Source organism: Rhinolophus sinicus, linkage group LG05 (assembly GCF_036562045.2).
Source record: "Rhinolophus sinicus isolate RSC01 linkage group LG05, ASM3656204v1, whole genome shotgun sequence".
Taxonomy (NCBI): domain Eukaryota; kingdom Metazoa; phylum Chordata; class Mammalia; order Chiroptera; family Rhinolophidae; genus Rhinolophus; species Rhinolophus sinicus.
Window position 1 is genome coordinate 93709427 of NC_133755.1, and position 21456 is coordinate 93730882.

The 21456-nt window shown below is 39.6% G+C and overlaps 1 protein-coding gene and 1 pseudogene across 1 annotated transcript in view; one reads left to right on the forward strand and one right to left on the reverse strand.

Annotated features, from left to right (window-relative positions):
* The window catches only part of TNFRSF21 (TNF receptor superfamily member 21), a 66808-nt gene that overhangs the window by 3314 nt on the left and 42038 nt on the right, over positions 1–21456 (reverse strand). The window contains exon 4 of the mRNA XM_019734754.2: positions 21060–21325. Coding sequence (XP_019590313.2) covers positions 21060–21325 — 266 coding nt within the window. The remainder of the gene's footprint in view (positions 1–21059; positions 21326–21456) is intronic.
* Positions 2037–2767, forward strand: LOC109448950 (large ribosomal subunit protein uL13; annotated as a pseudogene).

Consider the following 21456-nt stretch of genomic DNA (forward strand, 5'->3'; position numbering starts at 1 on the left):
TATACTTAAAAATTATACGGAAAAAGGAAACTAAAATCTTTTCTCAGACGCTAGTTTTTGTTCCATTTAATATTTTAGAGATAAATTCTCCCATTTTGACAGTTCTTAAGTTATTGCTAGATACACACATACACACAAACACACCACACACGCACTTTTAAATCCTTTAAAAATATATGTGAGGATATGTATGAGCATTAAAAATTAGGAAGCTTGTGTACCAAGCTGTTACCTCACAGGAGTGGAACTGGACAAGGAAGCGAAGAGGAAGATCTCCAACTTAAAATATAACTCTGTAGAGCCAGAAAAGGTCTTACATAATATCTAGTGTATTACATCTAGCCTCTGGAATTGTGAGAAAATATATTTCTGTTGTTTAAGCTTCTCAGTCTGTGGTATTTTATTATGGAAGCCCAAGAAAACTAATACACCTTCTTTTCACAAATAAAGAAACAGAGGCCTAGAGAAGTTAAGTGATTTTCTTAACTAAATGCTCCCAACCAGTAAGTGGCAGAACTAAGACTAGATCCTGGTTTCCTGACTCCCATTTCAAACTAGCTCAGGAATTAAATAAAACTTTGAAAGAATGAGAACAGAGCAGCAGAGGCAAAAGCGGCTAGAAGGAGTGAGGCCCACCCGTCTGGAGTCAGTGTATCAACTCTTAAGCATATAATGGAGAGCATGCGTGAGAAGCTTGTGTTCTGGAGTGGGCGCCAGAGAGACAATAAAAAGAAGCAAGCGAAGAAGATGGTTTCCGATGGAGATAGTGAGCTTCATGACCACTCTGACTGGTGTGTGGAGAATGGATTTTAGGGAGACAAGAATCAAAGCAGGGAGAACAGTTGGCATGCTGTTACAGTGGTCAGGTGAGGTATAATCATGGCTGTCCCAGGTGTACAGTGGAGATGGAGGAAGTGATAGGTGGAAGCACCCCATTCCAGGTGAAATGACTAAAGTACAGAGAGGGTGAAAGCCAGGGCTCATCTCAAGTCTGCTTGACATCTCTACTTGGCCCTACTGTTCAACACTATACTCTAGAACTCTGGCAGGCATGTGGGGCATTTTCAGTCCATTGACTTTTATCTTTTTATTGGCTCTTCGGCACAGATGAAAATCTGGAAGCCCGGTGGCGAGATCACACAGGGCAGGCTTCAGGAAGTGATGTGCACTCTTCCCAGAGCTGTTAATCACCGCTCATTAGAACCCTCATGACTCCACTCACCCATGTCAAGAGAAACTTCAAGCTCCTCCATCAGGAAGACATTGATCCTCATTGCAAAGCATTACGTTGAATAGTTGTAAAACACACAAAGCAAACATGACGGCCTCTTTTACAGCCTTTAAGGCCGGAGAGGTTCTTGCAACTGGCTGCAGATTCTGAAGACCACTGATTATGGGACACGTCTAAGGTTCCAACAGCGTTTTTCCTCTATCCAGCCACCCACACACTGCTTATGCTTCCAGTGCAAGTTGAAAACTTGGATAACACGTATTCCCAGAGGATCCCCTTCTGATCCACAGACAAGTTTTATCTTATGCATATGCTTTTAAATGTTTAATTCAATAGGCCCGGGCATGTGCCCCTCCTCCCCAAAAATGCACATGGCCATTCATGCCAATACACGTTTTTTATTCACTCAGACAAAGAGCACTTGTCTACACTCTGTTTCTCAGGGACATTGCATTGGACCACATGGTCAGTCAATATAGTGCACTGTTCTTGCTTCAAAAAGAAATTCCCACCCACAAATCACATGTCAATAGACTAAGAAGTCCACCCACCTATTTCCTGCACTCAGTTCAAAACTTTAAATATTTAATTTTCCCCCACTTTTGCCAAAGGATCCTATCAATGGAAATTAAGCACATGATTTCCAACATAACTTGTAAAGACAGAATGCTGAAGTGATGGCTCTCTTGTAATATGAAAAATGCCCCTAGGAACGGTTTGAGCATTGCCACATTGGAGCTAAAAAGTACAGCAACAGCCAGAAACCATTTAAAATGATTCTTCTAGAAAAATCTTAATTCAGGTACTGAGTATGGTATTCCTCACTTTATGCAGGATAACCAGTAGTTGGTTGAATTTCAGATTTCTCTAAAGTTATTTACATTTTTTTTCTATAAGAAAAAGAATTGCTCGCTTTCCCAGATGGCTGTCGAGGATGGCAGAGGGGCAGGGTCTGGTGCTCCATGCCTGAGGTCATCTCCTGGGCCACCTGGAAGCCATCATGGCCAAGCAGGTACTGCCGGGCCCAAAGGTGGTAGTCGTGCGCTGTGAGGGCATCAACATTTCTAGCAATTTCTAGTTAAAGTACTTGGTCTCCCTCTGCAAGCGGATAAACCCCAACCCATCCTTAGGCCCCTACCACTGCTGAGCTTCCAGCCGCATCTGTTGGCGGACCGAGCAAGGCACGCTACCCCTCAAGACCAAGAGGGGCTAGGTCACCCTGGACCCCCTCAAGATGTTTGATGGGATCCCACCACCCGATGACAAGAAAAAGCGAATGGTGGTTCCTGCCGCCCTCAAGGTTGTGCGCCTGAAGCCTACACATAAGTTAGCTTACGTAAGGTGCCTGGCTCATGAGGTTGGCTGAAGTACCAGGCAGTTACAGCCACTGTGGAGGAGAAGAGGAAGGAGAAGGCCAAGATTCATTACCAAAAGAAAAAATACAGCTCATGAGGCTACGGAAATAGGCCAAAAAGAACATGGAGAAGAAAACACAGATACACAGAGGTCCTCAAGACCCATGGATTCCTGGTCTGAGCCCAATAAAATTGACTGTTAATTCCCCCCACCAAAAAAAAAAAAATTTTGTTCCCACAAACTGACTTCTTTCCTCCCTTTACCTTAATATTTACAACATCCATCAAAATTGGTTTGCAACACTGCAACTCAAGCATTGTGTCATCTGTGGTATCTCTAACCAGAAATTGAGTCATCAGGATATTTGTAATAAATTAATTTTTTATTTTATTAATTCAGAAAGTTCATGGTTCAGTACTGAGTTTATAGCAAATGCAGAACACTTATAAGATTTAGATACTAAAAGAGAAGACAGATACTCTAAACAAGAAAGGCAGATTTCCACAGAAGAGGGTCTTATCGTCTTACAAAAGGCTTTGAGCATAAAGTTATCAAAACATTCACAAAATGAGTAACTTAATGTATTCCTTATGCTCCTTTGAGCTTTCCAAATTCTCTACAGGGACATCTTAACTTTTTATAATTAGAAAAACAATAAATGTTATTTTTAAAAGCAGTCACCACTGATAAGTATATTTTCCTTCTGCTAACTTGAAAATGTTGTGGCTGCAGTCGCTCTTATTTATATCGGTAGCCAAGAAACAGGACAGTTGGAAGATCATCTTCTTGGCTGAGCTCCTCTCTATACTTCTGTTAAATGTTCCCCGGCACCAAAGAGCAAGGCTTCCCCCCCCCCCCCCTTGTTGCAGTGAGACAGATATTAAGACTTAAAAGAACAGCCTCCGGGAAAATTTCACCAGTGAAGGCAATATATCCAGAGAGATATCTGAAGTCCCTTTGGAGACACTTGAAAAGTATGGTTCTTTTTGTTTTATAGCCATGAGGTAATCGTGCTAACTTGCAAGACTCAATTGAGAAATGAGGTAGAGACAGACAGTAAGGCAGACCAAAAGGGGAGGGGGCAGGAATAATGAAGAAAGAGCTCCCCGAGCCGCCAAAAACAGATGGATCTATTGTGTAAACTTCAAGAGCATGCAATTTATTTTAGCCAAATGAGCCCCAAATGTCTTCCCGATTCGTTTCCATGCAAGTACACTCAGTCGTTCCAGATACTGTATTTATTAGTCCAAACTGATAAAAGAAGAGATAAATGGTTCACCTGACTCAACATCTGAGTCACACCTAGCTCGCTTGCTGACCTGACTACTTTCTTTTCTGATTCCCAGAACCAGAGTATGAAGACCCATCCAAATGGATTAGTATAACAGGATATTTATTGATCGAAATGAGTGAGTTTCTGGGCTACACAGGTTTGTAGCATGTTTGTGAGAACAATGATTAAACTTATATTCGGGGGTTGTGTAATGGAATGAGCCATTTCCGGCTGTGTCCTTGCAACCCCTCACTCCTACCTCAACCAGAACCCCAGAACCCAAGTGCCCACTCTGGGTTCTCAACCAAATCACAACCAAAAACTGAAGCTCAGAAATAAGTCTCCTCTTTAATATCAAACCCAAAACCAATCACTTCCCTGTAGCCTGGTCTTTCCACAGATGACACAGTGTGGAAAGTTGAAGTGTTTTTCTAGCCCCTGGGGATGGTAGAACCATGAACAAACAGTAAAGGAAAATCCTTCCGAGCTTCACCCATGGCAAGGATGGCATATACATGAAAGAAGATTTTGAAATTACTTTTCTTGTCTCCTATGATCTAACAGCATTCCTGAATATACTCTGCAAACAGAGATGTGCCAAAGAACTCTGGCCTCAGAAGCCATTTTTTCAGTATGCATTTCATGTTCCCCACAGTCAACTCCTAAAAATCGAAGTCATGAACATCCTGGAATATCATTGCAAGGGAAGAAAGGAAATATACCACTAACTAGCTGTGTGGTGGTCTAAAAGAACCACTTCCCTCCTCAGACCTGTTTCCTCATTTCTAAATGAAAAGAAGGTTAGACTAGGTCGTGTCTGTTCAAATGATGTCTTATTTATTGTTTGTCTCACTATTGCTATTTCATTCTTGACCCCCACCCTAGCCACTACCCCAACTCCCCTTTTTCGTTCCAAGTTACACCCAACTGGTTCATTCAACTAAAGTTTACCACTGAGTTCTTTTCAATTACTACCCAATTACAATCTCCCTGTGGTTGCACAATCTGTTTTCATAAAACTAATTAACAACTTTGATGCCTCAGTGACCCCCTGAAATGAAGCATTAATTACTCAGCCTGGATACTCCTTGCCAATCTGCTAAAATGGTTCAACTTAACCCCATGGCTCCATTACCCAGTTGGATTCTCCCAAGCTCCCCTTTTTCCCCCTCTGTAGCCAGCTAGGCCTGACAGACTCAAAAAGAAAGCTCTGTACACAGTGAAAAGCCTCCAGACCTCATCTAATACTTAGAAAGAAGGAAGAATTCTGTTACATTTGTGAAAATTTCCATCACATTAATAATGGTTTTTAAAAGCCCATTTGCTAAATTGAATGAAACTAATTGCTATTCCATCTGAGTTGACCAGCTTGCTACTAAGATCCTGTAAACAAAAAGGGACTTTAAGAAATAAGCCATTATTAATACTGTGCTAAATGATCCAGCATGAAACATGTAATCTATTTGCTATTAAGGTAGCACTTATTAGCTCCATTTTACTGATGAGAAAAGTGAGGCTCTAAGAGGTTTAAGTAACCAACCCAAGGTCACTGAGCCAGGATTCAAGATCAGAACTGTCTAGTTTCACATAATCCTCTTTGCTGAGCCATGTCACTTTTGGACCCACTGCATTGAGAGAAATTGACAAATCCTGTAAACTCAATATAAACAATCACCTGACTGAAAGGACCTACCCTGGCTCCTCAGCCAGAGTGAAGGGGCCAGAAGCAGGGTAAGCTCAATAGCAGAGCTTACACTCTGGCTGGACGATTGTCCTGAGATCAAGGTGGGAGATTCTGTAAATTCCAGACACTAACTGTAACCAATAACTAAATATTTCAGATCCTAACAGATCAGTGACTATTTAAAAAAACAAATTCCATTTCCACTAAAGGTTTATCTCAAAGGTATTGACACAAATATGTAACTACAATTATTTAGGGATTATGCTGTTTCAAACTTGTTTCCCCTGCTTTAAACCCGGCTGTTCATGTAATCAAGATCAAATTAGATTTCCTGACCTCCTATAAGTTTATGTAGGCATGGGCAGTTGGGCTTTGATAAAAATAAGTACTATCCTCCTTGCCATAAGTATCTCTTGATATCTGAATCTACTAGGTCCCTATGTTTACAGGAATTCAGATATAAATGAGTGTTCAGATAATTATGGTTATCAACTTCTATCTCAAAAAATTTATCTGAATCTTATTCAGTTCCTATGTTCAGATACCGAAGAATACCTGTATACCATGATTTCTCCCTTTAAAAAATACAACGCAACCACAGGGCTACAATAATCAAAACAGCATGGTATTGGCAGAAAAACAGACACATAGACCAATGGAATAGAATTGAGAACCCAGAAATAAAACCACATAAATATGGACAGATAATTTTTGACCAAGAAGCTAAAAACATACAATGGAGCAAAGACAGCCTCTTCAATAAATGGTGCTAGGAGAATTGGATAGCCATGTGCAAAAGAATGAAACTGGACTGCTATTTGTCATCATGTACCAAAGTTAATTCAAAATGGATCAAAGACTTAAGCATAAGACCTGACACAATAAACTGCATAGAAGAAAACATAGGCACTAAACTTATGGACCTTGGGTTCAAAGAGCATTTTATGAATTTGACTCCAAAGGCAATGGAAGTAAAAGCTAAAATAAACGAATGGGACTATATGAAACTTAAAAGCTTCTGCACAGCACAAGAAACCATCGACAAAATAAAGAGGCAACCAACAAAATGGGAGAAGAGTTTTGCAAACAATGTCTCCGATAAGAGGCTAATGTCCAGAATATACAAGGAACTCATGCAACTCAACAACAAAAAAACAAACAACCCAATTGAAAAATGGGCAGAGGACTTGAAGAGACATTTCTCCAAAGAGGACATACAAATGGCAAATAGACATATGAAAAAATGCTCAACATCACTAATCATCAGAGAAATGCAAATAAAAACCACAATGAGATATCACCTCACCCCAGTCAGAATGGCTATCATCAACAAGACAAATAGTAACAAGTGTTGGAGAGGCTGCGGAGACAAAGGAACCCTCATCCACTGTTGATGGGAATGCAGATTGGTGCAGCCGTTATGGAAGGCAGTGTGGAGGTTCCTCAAAAAATTACGAATAGAATTGCCATATGACCCAGCAATCCCTCTCCTGGGTATCTACCCAAAAAATCTGAAAACATTTATAGATAAAGACATGTGTGCTCCAATGTTCACTGCAGCTTTGTTTACGGTGGCCAAGACATGGAAACAACCAAAATGTCCTGTGATAGATGAATAGATAAAGAAGTTGTGGTATATATACACAATGGAATACTATTCAGCGGTAAGAAAAGATGATATAGGAACATTTGTGACAACATGGATGGATCTTGAGAGTGTAATGCTGAGCGAAATAAGTCAGACAGCAAAAGCAGAGAACCATGTGATTTTCACTGATATGTGGTATATAAACCAAAAACAACAAAAGAACAAGACAAACAAATGAGAAACAGAAACTCATAAACACAGACAATAGTTTAGTGGTTACCAGAGGGTAAGGGGGGTGGAGGGTGGGGGGTGGGAGATGAAGGTAAGGGGGATCAAATATATGGTGATGGAAGGAGAACTGACTCTGGGTGATGAACACAAAATGGGATTTATAGATGATGTAATACAGAATTGTATACCTGAAATCTATGTAATTTTACTAACAATTGTCATCCCAATAAATTTAATTAAGAAAAAATACAACACAAATATACTGCCTCCAACAAAAAAGGAAAAAATAGGCAGGTTTCTTTAAAGTCCAGATGGCAGGAAACAATGACTTAGATTATTTTTTTGAATGTGAATTCTTGTTGAATGCAACCCAGAATAGGGATTTGGGCAAGAATAATCCAAATTTACTCAGCAAATTTTTTTTTTTGCAAACAAAAAGAAAAAAGTAAAGAAGAAAATGGGAAGATGCTAATTCTTAAAAGAAGGGTTATCAGTTGTAAGAAATTTGGAGCAAGTCTTAGAAATAGAAATATGAACTAGAAATATACACTCACATATATAGTCTATAAAGCCAAATGACAAAATGTGAATAATTATTGAATCTAGGTGGCAGGTTTATGGGTGGTGCTTGTACTGTGCTTTCAACTTTACTTTGTTGTGTAAGTCTTATTTTTAAACCTTGGGAAAATAAATTAAAAAGGTAGGCTAAGAGCCAAATAGCCTTATGACAAAAATTCCCCAAACTTTTCCTAGTCTTCTGATTGTTTAGTCTTTTGGGATCTTTCCTTCTTTTTCTGCTGCCCAGCCCAGACCACAAGAAAAGGAGCAAGAAGGGGCTTCCACTGCATAAGTAGGGAACAGCACTAACACAAATCTAAATCAACGATTGGCAAGTAGACACTGTTGGCCTTATGCTGTCTAGATCTCCCTGGAGTCATTAGAGATCATGGGATGGAAGCAGGGACAGGAGGACAATGCCAAGATGCCCTGCTCAGCTTCCCCGGAAACCCCTGTGCCAGACCACAGAGATTGCAGAGCTGAGTGAACACCATGTACTGCCCAGGTGAGCGGGGAGCCAACAGCAGGGCCTGTAGAACGAACTCACCCACACTCAGTGACAAGACAGGGTAGATTGTAATGGTGGTACTAAATCTTCTCTTTTTGAGATTTGGACTTCTGGTAGAATTTCATTTAAGAAGTGTAATTTAGCTTGGGACTTTTTGCAAGCTTTTTTTTTTTTTTCTTGTCCTCCTTTCACCAAACCTGACTCTGTTTACTATACATTTATTGTGCATACGAGTTTCAATATTTCTGTTTCTTTCGGCCTTGCAAGCCTGGCATGGTAACTTGGGAGAGGTTTTTACATCTGTATAGGATCCACTCTTGGCTCCAACTTAAATTTACAAAACATATACCAAGGTTGCCCTAACCAGTTTAACCACACCTTCCTTCCCGCACTCCAACGGACCAAGTTGAACGTGATAGATTTCATTACGTACAGGCCGAAGCCATTTACATCTGGTTAGAAAATATAAAACTTCAGATCAAACAAAAACTCAGGGCTGTAGTCTCTAATAGATTCTGCCCAGCCGACCCTCCTCTCACTTTTGTTACTGGAGTCCCGGTTCTTCTTGCAGACGCAGTGAAGAACCAAAGGTCAGCAAGCTGATTAATATGCAAGCAGGGTTGATTAGTGATAGTTCTCAGGGAAGAGAACGGGCCTAGCTGAGGGGGTGGGGGAGGAGAGAGAGAGAAAGGTGGAGAGAGCAAGGAGTAAGGTCCAGAGAGCCCTTGTCCCAAGGACTTAAAGTTTGCTGGGTGGAGTCAGGGAATTACATGTTGCTTTGGCGGGAAAATTGGGGCATGCTCTTCCACAGGAGAGCCTGCCCTCCTAGTAAAATGGGTGGAGACCTGTTGACTCAGATCCTTGTCTTGCTCCAGACCATGTCTTGTCTTCTGTTGTTGTTAAAACAGATACGTGGCTGAAGGCAGTTAATCCAAGCTAGTGATGAGCTTTTTCTGTAGGAACTGTGGACCCCCTCCCACCCTGCTCCTCTTACATTTTCTAACCTCTACCTAATACTTGAACAAATCTTCCTTCTTAATTTCTACCTGCCTCATGATTTCTTTCACAACCTGCCAGCAAGCAGCCACAACACTCAGGAGGCTCACAGAATTCACTTGATTGAAAAATGCCAAAACCACTGGGGATTTCAAAAAAACAAAAAAAACCTCTTACCTACCCTAGATCTGTCCAAGCATAGGATAATGAAAGGATTTTGTTTCAACTGCAACCTTAACACTTAAGACTACACTTAAACTTGAGCCTAGGTTAGCTGGCCATGGCGTGTTTCTCCCTTCAGTACCCTAGGCCCTAATCAAGGCAGTGGCTATATTCTTGTGTATATATGTCCTCTGCTAATTCTGATCATTTGTAAGAGGATTTCAAAACAGAATCCCAAAGGCTACAAATCCACTCACATTTAAGTCAAGGTGTGGGTGGCCAACCCTTGCCCTAAGCAAGAGAATTCTTCTCTGGATGCCTGGGGAAAAACCACAGGAAGTCACAACAAGTAGAGCTGCACAAAGCTGCCAAAGCTGGTAAGAACCAGCTGGCTCCGGAGGGAGGAGGAAGGGAGACTGTGCCCTGCCCAGCTGCTGGGGCATGTGTCTGCAAACTGTCCAGGCCGCTGACATCAACACTAATTTACAGCCCTGAGCTGACTCACTCCCTGGCTTTCTCAACAAAGGAAGTGCGGATTAGTACGTGGGCTCCCTTGGTTCAGAGCCGGAGCCCACTCACATTCAAATGTACTATTGAGCCTTACATGAGGAGATAACACTGCTAGAAATGACTTGGGTTTCGCTAAATGTCACTCAATGAAACATAGTATTAGGAAGGCTTTCCCCAAAAAATCCTTTGGACAACTCTAACTATGAGAAAAAGTTGCACGGATCATATAAGCATATCTTAAGTCACTGTGGAGGATAGAAAGTTCATAGGAAAACTCATGACCTTGACGTAAGAAGGCTCAAGCTCATCTGTGATTCAAGGGTTTTGAATTTGGCAAATTTGATTAAATTAGCGTTCTTTAATAGAATGATTAGTTGGATTGGTGCCATTAGAATTCAAATATATGTGGTACACAATTCCAAAGGTACAAAAGAGGACACCGTGAAGAATAACTGTCTCACTAACCTCTGACTTCAACCTCTGGCTTCCAGATCTCAGCAACTCAGTTCCACACCAGAGTGTTAACTACTGTTACCAATTCCCTATGCAGTCTTCCAAAGACAGTCTGCCCTTACACCAATAAATAGGTACACATAGTCTACCCCACCCCAGCTCTTCTTTTTTTGTTTTTTACAATTTTTTTTCCAAGATGGTGGCACAGTATACTCACTACTCTACATTTGTCTTTTTCCATTTAAAACAGTTCTGAGGTTAGCATATAAAGAGCTGACTCACTGTTTTTGACAAGTTCATACTGTTCCACTGTATGGATGTCCTATGGCTTACAAAACCAATCTTCTACTGAAGGGTATTGTGTTGCTTCCACTCTTTTGTTATTACAAATAATGCTATAATGAATACTTGCACTTGCATCATTCTGCACATATGTGGGACATATGTGGGAATACATGGACATATTCCTAGAAGTGGAATGTCAAGTGGTCAACTGACATGTACTTTGGTAGATAACGCCAGGTGGCCTCCATGGGGACTGCGCTTACTGTACACACCCATTAGCAGTCGATGCTGTTCTTTCTGTTCCCTCACAACACAAGAATGGTGTCATACCTTTCCCTCTTTGCCATCTGAGAGGTAAAAATTGTATCTCAGTGTAGGTTTCACTTTGAATTTTCCTTATTCTGCATCAAGTTAAAAAATCTGTATACCTTTAAGAGCCTTTCTTTTTCTGTGAACTGTCTTATTCACAGACTGCCCATTTTTCTTTTTGGGTTGTTGGTCTCTTAATTCATTTGTAAAAGCTCTTCATTTTTTAACAAAATATCCTATGTTGCAAACAACTTCTCCGTTATTATTTTGTCTTTAGATTTGCATGTTTTCTGACTTGTATATTTACTGCTAAGCAGTTAAATCTTTCTTGTATGATTTCTGTGTTTTATATTATTCTCAGAAGAGCCTTACCAAGTTTTGTGATTATAAACACACACAAAAAGTTTCCTTTTTTTTCCTCTAGTTTCCTTTTTTGGGGGCGATAAGCCATTCTTAGGTTGGTCATTCTAGCCTATCCCCTGACTCAGCCCAAATGTGGAGAACTCAAAGTTGCCTCTGTGACAATTTTTTAATGGGAAAATCATGAGTAACAGCTGTCTCTCTCAAGAAAATAGTGAGGAATAAGCAATTAAAATGTTGAAACTAACTGGTGTATAACAAAACCTACTTCTAACCGTGATGCAATTCCTCTTCAATGAGTGTACCCACTACTGGCACTTTGGTTATAACAGATCAAGAGACAATCTCACAAACATAGGATGGAGAAGCGTGGACAAAACTGGAAGCTACTAAGCTTTATCCAGATATGAGTTTTGGCTTAAAAGAAAAGAAAATGTGATCTTCAGCACTGGTAATTGATGGAGAAAATAAGCTTCTTTTTACAATATTGATTCTGATTTCCCCCTAATGCACTTTTTGAGAAAGCCAGTAAGGGTGTGGATTAAAGAGCTGGAAAATGTTATCCACTAATAGACTCAGGCTTTTCTGAATGTTGAGACACCATGTCTCAGGAAAAAAATAAAATATCACCTCACCTCCTCTATATAGCAGTTTCACAGAATATATTCTAAAGCTTGGCTAACCTACCTATCCCTCCTATGAAACTGTCAGCATCTGGAGGGATAGTTCTCTGTTTTTATGTTTTGTTTTCTGTGCATGTGTGCTTCGCTGAGTACCTCTAGTGCCAGTGCCAATTACAGAGCTCAAAACACAATGGGTGTTCCATTAATATTTGCTAAATAAATTGCTTGTGTTAAACCATCTCATCCTCAAAGGCTACCCAAAAAAAGAAAAGAAAAAAAAATCATGTGTGTATGTGTGTGTTGGGGAGGGACAGCAAGACGACCGAATCTATTTCCCAGATTTTTCTTTTTATAACCTGTATACCTCAAGCTCAACTGCCATATTTCATTAATTCTATGATGCATATTTTTTACATTTTAACATCTCTGAAATAGGGATGATCTTACAACTATAATTGGTATTGTTTTTCTTTCTTTCTTAGTGGTATATATAATACTGGTACATCTTACAACTGACACAGCATTCAACAAAACATAGAAATATATCTCAACTCTACTACCGACATATACCTCTGCAGGACCATGAAGCTTGTGAGGTAAGCACAGATGTAAAGCATCTGGTAAATGTTTGGGACACAACACTCAGCAAACGCTGCTTCCCTTTCTCTTTAATGTGCATTTATTGAAAGTAGACTGGTATTATTTGCTCTTGAGTCAAAAAAGGCAAAAGTGGAATTCAAATTCTAACATAGAAAATAGTAGCTAAGTTTTACTGAGCCCCCTACTATCTGTCAAGTGCAGGGCTGGCATTGCACTAGCTCTAGTATATATACTCACCATCTCTAGTCCTCACCAGACCCTTACAAGGCAACTATGAAGAAACTGAGGCTTGGAGACGTAAAGGAACTTGCCCAAGGACACACAATGGGTGGCAAAAGCAGATTCAAACCCAATCCAGAGGAACAAAACCAAATTGTTCAATTTGTCAGTCCCTTCTATTGGTTCTTGGAGATTCAAAGTTCAAATTCCAGCACTTGACGTCAGTGGCACATTACAACCTTATTCCTGTACTTTGTTTACTACTGCAGAACATTGAAAAGTTTCTGATAACCTTTTGTTTTGCTACTGAGCAAAACAAAACAAGGTTCTAAGTAAATCAGAACTTCTTTGCAGAGTCAAAGATTTGAGAATCCCTTAGTGTGAAAAAGCAGGTGGGGCTCCCTGGGCAGAAACCAGATGGGAAAGTCTTGGAGAAGACCAAAATAGTCTTTTTTTTTTTTTTTTAATTGGGGAACAGTGTGTTTCTCCAGGACCCATCAGCTCCAAGTCGTTGTCCTTCAATCTAGTTGTGGAGGGAGCAGCTCAGCTCCAAGTCCAGTCGCCGTTTTCAATCTTTAGTTGCAGGGGGCGCAGCCCACCATCCCATGATGGCAATTGAACGAGCAACCTTGTTGAGAGCCCGCGCTCTAACCAACTAAGCCATCCAGCCGCCCCCCAAAATACATTCTTGAAAGAAACTACAGTCTGTTTTTGTTTTTAACAACTTTCAAATCGACAAGTATGTATCTGCTCTTGTTTCGTATGTATATTTTGGAGGTTCAGGTATCCCTGCCTTCTGATACTATCTTATAATTCCTCATGCACACTTCTATTATCCCACTGACGTGCAATTATTTGCATAAGTGTCTCCATCTCAGTGAGTGAGCTATGAAAGGCAGGGGCCATTTTTCTTCTTTACATAATACCAGGCACACAGCTGGTGTGTGACAAAAAGTTGTTGACTAACTGAAACCTTAAACTATAATAAGTAGAACAGCCTGAAGGTCATTAAAAGTCTAAAGGCTTATTCATAGACATCATTTCTTTGTACACAATGACCACCTTAAACACAAGCATCCTAAAATGTACCTGGGCCTATTGTGTGGACTACAATCTTTTTACAATGTCTCCTCCTCACCATCCCAGAAGTACCCCAGAGCCTGCAACCACACCCTCCAAATTACCTAACTTGACCTTAAATGTCCCTCTATTTATGTGGTAATGCAACAGAGGGCAAGGGCTAGATACATTCAAGTTTAGCTAACATCTGAAGCCCTTAGGACAAGAATCCCTATTTTCTCAGAGATGACCAACTGGCAAATTAAAGTCAAAGACAAATTTGAATGGTCAAAAAGCCAACAGTTAAATGTACAGCTGGTATTTGCTTCAATTCGACCTCACTATATTAAATTTCTGAAACTAGCTAGTCTCAGTCAGACCATAGATAAGGACAGCTGCATCCTGCAGCTGGTAAGCAAAACATCAGTTAACTGTAGTTCCCTCAGCAGCAGAAGCAGTGGTTTTGTCCTCGCCCAAAGAGAATGCCCAATGCTCTTCTCACTGTGAAGAATCTCCTAGTTGATTATACTGAGCAAAGCCACCCAGTCTCCAACACAGAGTCTACTGTAGTCAAGAGAAAGAGTGAGTGAGTGAAAGAGAAAGAGAGAGAGAGAGAGAGAGAACGAGAGAGAACTCTATCCCAGAGTTCTTCATGGTTTCTGGAAAGGATTAAGATCCCCTAACAAAGAATCATTCTAGTACACACAAGTCAACAACAATGACAATATTGGCTTCAGTTCCACTAGTTGTTTAACTTACAGTGTAGTTTTAATCTATCTAATCTTATGGAAGGAGGGGAAGAAGGATAAAATACCCAACTCCCCTGCACCGGAGTTCTTTATATTTGTAAATCTCTGGTCAACGTAGACAGCTAAAGTAACACTTAATATTATTTTAAATTATAGTTGCTTTTAATATTATCATTTTTAAATGTACATAAAATTCCTTTTCCTCCCTTTTTCAAAATGAAACAATAAAAGAATGCTGGAATTCAAATCACAATTACTCCTGAACCTAGCCACTAAACATCACATTAATACCTCACTTTTTTATATCTTACAGTTTAACATGCTATTTACCTCAATTTAATTGAAATCCCATTTTAAACAGAAAAATCTGAATTAACAAAATTGTTTGGCCAAGGTTTCCTATAGAGAAAATCAAGTCCACCCCTTCAAGGCGAGGCAGAGGGGACGGGGGGGTGGGGGGGGAATTGCACTGTTTAAGCCTATCTAAATATAGGAAGTCCTTAAAAGAAATGGGGAAAACACACATACAAAAGAAAACCTAGAAATTCAGTTCTTCAATTTTGTTTCCCTTTTTCTGACAGCAGCAGGCTGTTATCTTCATACATACCATCACCTGTTTCTTCACTAGAGAAAACATCCCTGCCAGCCTAGGAACATTTGCTCAGGCAGTAAGGAATAAATATTTACAACTAGCTGGAATTTCCAATTCTTGGGCACTAAACCCAGATAGCAATCCTTGAGTTCCACCGTCTTCTTTAAGCAGTCTTGGAACTGGGAGCACCTCTCCACCTGACACTAAGTAACCCTCGGTGTTCAGGATTTAAAGGATCTATTATGTGTGTGAGGTGGAGCTAGTTAGGAACATTCTTCCATCTCTCTTGCCTCCAGAGCATGAGAATAATTGCAACTATTAATAGGCCACATTCTCTAAATGCTGACCGTGGGTCCTACATAATTCTCACAACAGCTCACAGGGCAGGCGCACTCATGGTGTTCCCACTTTCTCAGGAAAAAAACTGAGGCAGAGAGGCCATAACGTCACCAAAAAAACTGAGGCAGAGAGGCCATAACGTCACCAAAGTGAGATGATGCCAGGACATGAATTTAACCTGGCACACAACTCTGCACTGCTGTTCCGATTTGGAGCCTTAAAGACTGATTAGTTAGTTGTACACCCAGCACGCCCCCCCACCCCTTAAATTATGTATTTTCTCCCATTCAACTGTAAGCTTCCTTGTCGGCACTTTGTCTTAATCACTTGTCTTTGCATTGCCCAAAGTACATGATACAATATTGCGCACATCACTGGTTATGTAATACAGATTTAAAAATAAAATCACATCATCTCCTTTGCTGTAAGCAGGCGAAATGTAAACCCAGGCATAAAAGTACTGAAGGAAAATAACTATTGAACTTAAATTCTATTTTCTAGCTATCTTTCAAAAACCAAGGGCAAATAATGCGACTGATTTAGTGGGCATTTTCCAGACAAAGAAAAACAGAGTTTATTGCTGGAAACCGACAGAAAGTATTCTTTAGGCCAAAGAAAAATGATCTCAGGTAGAAGCTGCAGCTGCAGGGAGGAATGTAGAACAATAGAACATATTTATCTGCAGGTAAATCTACGTGAATCTTGACCGTGTAATACCATAATAATTATGCCTTTTGGGGGTTAAGAAATGTGTAGTGTTAAAATTCATGACAATGAAACACATAATGCAATAGAAGAATAAATAGGACTAAAGTCTTCTAAGGCTATTATATTGTTTGGAAACAGTAAAAAGTGGACATTTATAAAACGGTTCTCATAATTTAAGTGTGCGTATTATAAGCTCCATGGTATCCATTAAGAGTAAAGTAAAAAATGTGTAACTAAAAAGCTAATAGAAGAGGAAACGTGGAATAATAAAAAAATACCTGATTACTCCAAAAGAAGGCAAGAAAGGAAAGGGGGGAATAAAAGAGGACAGACAGGACAAATATAAAACAAATAAGATGGTAGATTTAAATCCAAATATGAGTAGTTACATTAAAAATATAACCACATTGAAATTCCCTAATTAAATGGTAATTGTCAGACTAGATTTGTTAAAAACCTTAAATATATGCAACTTACAAAAGACTTCTTTAAATAAAGCTACAGGGAAAAAAAAATCAAAGTAAAAGACTGGAAAAAGGGTTAACATACAATTTGGAATGTTGTATTAGGTTTTCGTTTTGTTTTGATTTTTAAAATAGCTTTGGCCAAGTCCTAGTAACTTGCAACTACTGTCCGACTGCTTTGCTGCCTCTTCAAATGCTCATGGTAGGGAAGAATAGATAGAATTCTAGAAAACTGGGTTCAGTTCAGGTGTTGAATTTCAAAGAAGAGAGTACTGAAAAATATGACTTATACCTCAAATCAAGAGTCAAGTGGGTGAATGGATAAAGAAACTGTGGTACATCCAGACAATGAAATATTATTCAATGCTAAAAACAAATGAGCTATCAAGTCATGAAAAGACATGGAGGAAACTTAAATGCATATTGTTGAGTGAAAGACGCCAGTCTGAAAAGGCTACATACTGTATGATTCCAACTATATCAGATGCTGAAAAAGCAAAACTCTGGAGACAATAAAAAGTGGTTGCCAGGGGTGGGAGAGGGGGAAAGAGATAAACAGCAGAGTGTAGAGGATTTTTAGGGCAGTGAAAATATTCTGTATGATATTATAACGATGAATATATGTAATTATACATTTGTCCAAACCCATAACACCAAGCGTGAACCCTAAGATAAACAATGGACTTTGGATAATTATGATTGCGTCAGTATAAGGACATCAGAAATAAGCCATTCTGGTGAGTGACATTGATAATGAGGGAGGCAATGCCCGTGTGGGAGCATGGGATATGTGGAAAATCTCTGTACCTCCCCCTCAATTTTGTTATAAATTTAAAATTGCTCGAAAAAAATAAGTCTTAAAAAAGAAAGAACACTAAGAACAGTACCCCAAAAAGTGAATTTTACTATATAATTTTTAATGCATAAAATTTTCAAAAAGTCAAGACTCTGAATGTGTTTAATTAATTTTTTTAAAATGTCTAATGGGCCACCATGGTTAATAACGGACAAGCTGTTCTGGACAGAGGTAAGTAAAAGGCACATGGGCTAATCCTTTGAGTGGAACATAAGATAGGTGCTCTCAGGCTCATGAATAGGAAAAAACATTAACCATTTTTTAAACACACACACACACACACACACAGTCGTTTTTACACATTAAGAGTCCATTAACTCCTAGGGCAAAGTCTCAAATCCCCAGCAGGACCACAATACACAAAGAATACAAATCCATCATAAGATGGGAAGAATGAGTCTCAATTATGCCCCCTGCATTCTGATTCTCTTGTTTGAATCGACAAATCTCAGAGATAAACTATGAACATACAGTTACATACTGTGTGATTAGTAACAGCTGGCAGCCAGAAATCCATGTTCGCTGGCTATTAAGAGTCAGAGTTGGGTTCAGAATGTTGCTAGACAATGACGGACATTATTAAAATACGGAACAAGAAGCTTTATATTGCCTTCTCGGCCTCCATCATAACACATAAGCTACACTAGCTCCAAAGAGAAAGCTGTAAGATGCTTTGGTGCCACTGTTTCTTAAAAACTAAATAACATAAACTAGACATTAGAATCTTTTTGTATTACAGAGGAGATAGAGCAAGGAAAGAACTAAAAGGTACGAGAGTTTGGCACTTGGGGACCAGGTGTTTTTTCCTATTCATTGACCCAGTGGTTTTTGTTATGAATCATTCTCCTTGATATGCAGTCTCCTCCGTGGAGACTGGGCCCACTGTTCCCAGCAACTATGACAGTGCCTGGAATAAAGTAGGTGCTCAATAAACACTGAGGGCACTCAACAGAACGATCATAAAAACATAAAAAAGTCATTTGTTATAGTCTACCACCATTACTATCTCCCCCCAGAAAAGTACTCCAAAAACAGGGTCTAAATTCTAAGTGATTGCGGAGTGTACACAGTGAAATAAGACGGATTTGCAGAAACCAATAATGAAGTAATTTTGGTGAGTTTTTGGCAAATCTGACACAACACCACGAACCTCATTTAGTCCTAATAAGGAAGAATAGCTTGTCACATAAATTACTGTCTGCTCTCCCTAAGTTAAAATGAGGCTGGTTCCCTCTCTCAATTTATCACAATAAAACAAAGCCTTACCTATCCTTTCTCTTACGCCCTTCAGGTTTGTCATTTTGAAAAATATTGAAAATCACAAAAGTAATGTTTTTATTATAGAAAATGATTTTAAAAAAAAGAAAATCACTTCTAATTCTACCATCGAGACTTAATAGCATAACCTCAACACTTATGCTTTTTCATTTTCCTATGTTTATATTTTCCCATGTTTACATTTGCTTTTCCTAATGAAAAACACACAGTTCAGTAACTTTCTTTTTCCTTAACAATACATTATGATGATAATCTTTCTGTCTACTTAAATTGCATTTAACAAAATCCAAACCAATTTCATCTTTCTTGTAGGCACCACCAAAGAGATCTAGTGATTTACTCTCAAGTATCCAAATCCTTCTTCAAGTCTGCTGCTCGCCCAACCAGTCCCTTCCTTAAAGCCAAAACTCCAAGGAAGCACAGGAACTCCCTTTATTCGAACTGCAGCTATTTTATTTAATTGGAAGTTAAATATTTCCCTTTCCTTTCCCCAAATCCAGCTACTGAGTTTCCCCGAAAATAAGACCTAGCCGGACAATCAACTCTAATGCATCTTTTGGAGCAAAAATTAATACAAGACCCGGTATTATATTATATTTTATTATATTATACCGGGCCTTATAGTAAAATAAGACCAGGTCTTATATTAATTTTTGCTCCAAAAGATGCATTAGAGTTGATTGTCCGGCTAGGTCTTATTTTCGGGGAAATAAGGTACTTAAAGCCTAGTCTTAGTTGTGAATCATAATTAGTCAGCTCGTTTCTCACAAAGTCACAAGACACTGGTGTGTGCCTTTCAACGTTTACCACTGCATCTACTAGCAAATACTTTTTCTGAAATTTCACATTTCAAAGAAGTCACAAATATGCCAAGAGTTTTAAAGGCCACCTTCAGAGTCAATTAGCACCTATCAATTTTTATCCAATCACTTACATAAAATATCCAGCTGATGAGTATTTACTTCAACAGTGAAAAAACACTATATATTGTTGGTATGAAAAGACAATAGCATTTGGACTTCAAATATATAAAATTGAGTCCCTTGCTATACAAAATTTGGTGGAGAAAAATAGTGAATTAGAGCTGATAAAAGAAAACTTTTGCCCTAGCTCATTCAGGTAATGAATTTGGATTACTGGAAAACAACACAGGCAGAATGGTCTTTGAAATTTTAAGAGGTTTTATCAAGTCTCTGTGGCAGTTCTTTTGTTTGTTTGTTTGTTTTTTACTTTGGGAGTATGTTCCAGAACTTTAATCACAGTCTGTGAGAAATATCATTCAATACCCAAATTTATACTTAATTCATGATCTTTCAGGGAAGCATATTATGATTAAGAAAAGGCTGAAATAATGAGTTACATCATAGATATAACTACCATTGTAGAACACTTTCAATGTGTCAGGCATTTTGTATACTTTATTTCTAGTCTTAATTAACCCTGTGAAATAAAGTTTGCTTACAAATGAGATAACAAGCAGAAAAAGTTGAAGTAACTTACCCTTGGTCGCCTAGCTAGTAAGTGTCCAAGCCAGGATACAAATCCGGTACTGTCTGGCTCCAAAGCCATGGCTCATTGACCAGAGACTATAAATAAATCACAGGCCTGGGTCCCCTCACTTCCAACCTGATGTAGGGATTGAACAAGCCCACAGGGGAGGACAAATCCTGTTACTAACTGCTGACTGCACCGTCAGCATGCTCAGGGGGTAAAATGGAGCCTTCCTAAGTCACATCACAGAAAACAATCCTCTAGAGGGGAAAGGGCATAGGAAAATAAACAAACAAACAAACAAATAGATTCTTAATCTTGATTTGACTGTTCTACAGTGGGGGTCCAAGTATCAGAATCATTTTAAAGTTGTCTACATAATTCTATGGACAGCCACTGAGAACTACCACCCTGAAGGCTGTGTGTGTGTGTGTGTGTGTGTGTGTGTGTGTGTGTGTGTGAGCGCGCGCGCACACCAAATACCAGTTACTTTTCCTTATTACATATACCTGGTAAAATCTGAAAGCACAGGAACCAAAAAGTTAGCGGGAAAGACAGACGACCTGAACTACGTTACCTGGGCCGTATCTTCCATCAGTCCACGAATCTTCTCCACTACATCATTGCGCCGGTGCTGGCGCAGGGCGCTAATGAGCTGTGCGAGGCTGGCCTCGGGCCCCCGGATGGTCCAGTGCTGCAGAGCCGCGTAGGCTCGCTCATGGTCCGCTGTGTACCCGTTGGAGAAGGCGGCGACTTCCCTCTCACTGGCATTGCACAGAAACTGATAGATATCCTTCCACTGGCTTCCCACTTGTGCTGCGACCAGCTTCAGGATGTCAATACCTATTCCAGAGACCAAAGGGGGAGACAAAAAATACATGCATGTGAGAGAAGATTTTATCTAAGGCCGCTCTGTTTCAATGAACTTAAAAAAGCATGCTGATTGTTATACGTGGGGGAATGCACTGCCTTCT